Source organism: Eurypyga helias, unplaced genomic scaffold, assembly GCF_000690775.1.
Source record: "Eurypyga helias isolate BGI_N326 unplaced genomic scaffold, ASM69077v1 scaffold35154, whole genome shotgun sequence".
In the NCBI taxonomy this organism is placed as follows: domain Eukaryota; kingdom Metazoa; phylum Chordata; class Aves; order Eurypygiformes; family Eurypygidae; genus Eurypyga; species Eurypyga helias.
Window position 1 is genome coordinate 40421 of NW_010248952.1, and position 711 is coordinate 41131.

The 711-nt window shown below is 55.1% G+C and overlaps 1 protein-coding gene across 1 annotated transcript in view; it reads right to left on the reverse strand.

The window, feature by feature from the left end:
* The window catches only part of MTFR2 (mitochondrial fission regulator 2), a gene marked incomplete at its 5' end in the record, with an annotated part of 7802 nt that extends 7624 nt beyond the window's left edge, over nt 1–178 (reverse strand). Inside the window, one exon of the mRNA XM_010151222.1 lies at nt 53–178. Coding sequence (XP_010149524.1) covers nt 53–178 — 126 coding nt within the window. The remainder of the gene's footprint in view (nt 1–52) is intronic.
* Nucleotides 179–711: the final 533 nt, after the last annotated feature.

Below are 711 nucleotides of genomic sequence, written 5' to 3' on the forward strand. Positions count from 1 at the left end.
GTTGGTGTTGGGGTGGATATCAGTGAAGAAATTAAATTTCACCTATCTTGACCTGACACTTGCTTATGCCTGCATACAACTGCTGGAAGTGCCTTCTCGATGAGGTTGCTGAAGGAAGGCACGTTCTGATCCTACGACTGATACTGCTGCCGAACATGCGAGTTTCCAAAAATGCGGCCTACCAAAAAACCCCAAGAACTCCCGACAGTGAAACCAGAAAATAACCAGCATAGCTCAAACTACAACTCCCAGAGGTACTTCAGCAGTTTCCCATAAACAAGCCACGCATCTCCTCAGAACTACAAGCTGCAGCGGTGCCTCGCTGTTGACACCCGCAACCGAAGAGCTGTCCAGTTTCCCACACAGTACCTTTCCCAGGTCTCTGAAGACACAGGATTAGCTGTTACTTGGGAATCGTGTAGCCTTTCATTCAAAACAGCATAACAGGTAATATTACCGACTTTTTCCCTCTGTTTAGAGAGCAGAAGGGAACCCCTTGCACGGGTGTATGTGCTCCCAGGGGCGCGCGGCGTGTCTGCTCTCCCACACCGACCAACGTACGGAGCCAAGCCCGCCCTACCGCGAGCGCGCGGCGCCTCCGGGTGCCAACCCTTCCCCCCGGAGCCACAGCGGCTGCAGACAAGGAGCCCCGCGCTAGCGGGTCTTCAGACGCCCCTCGGGGTCTCACCTGGTCGGGCGGCCCGCCGAAGT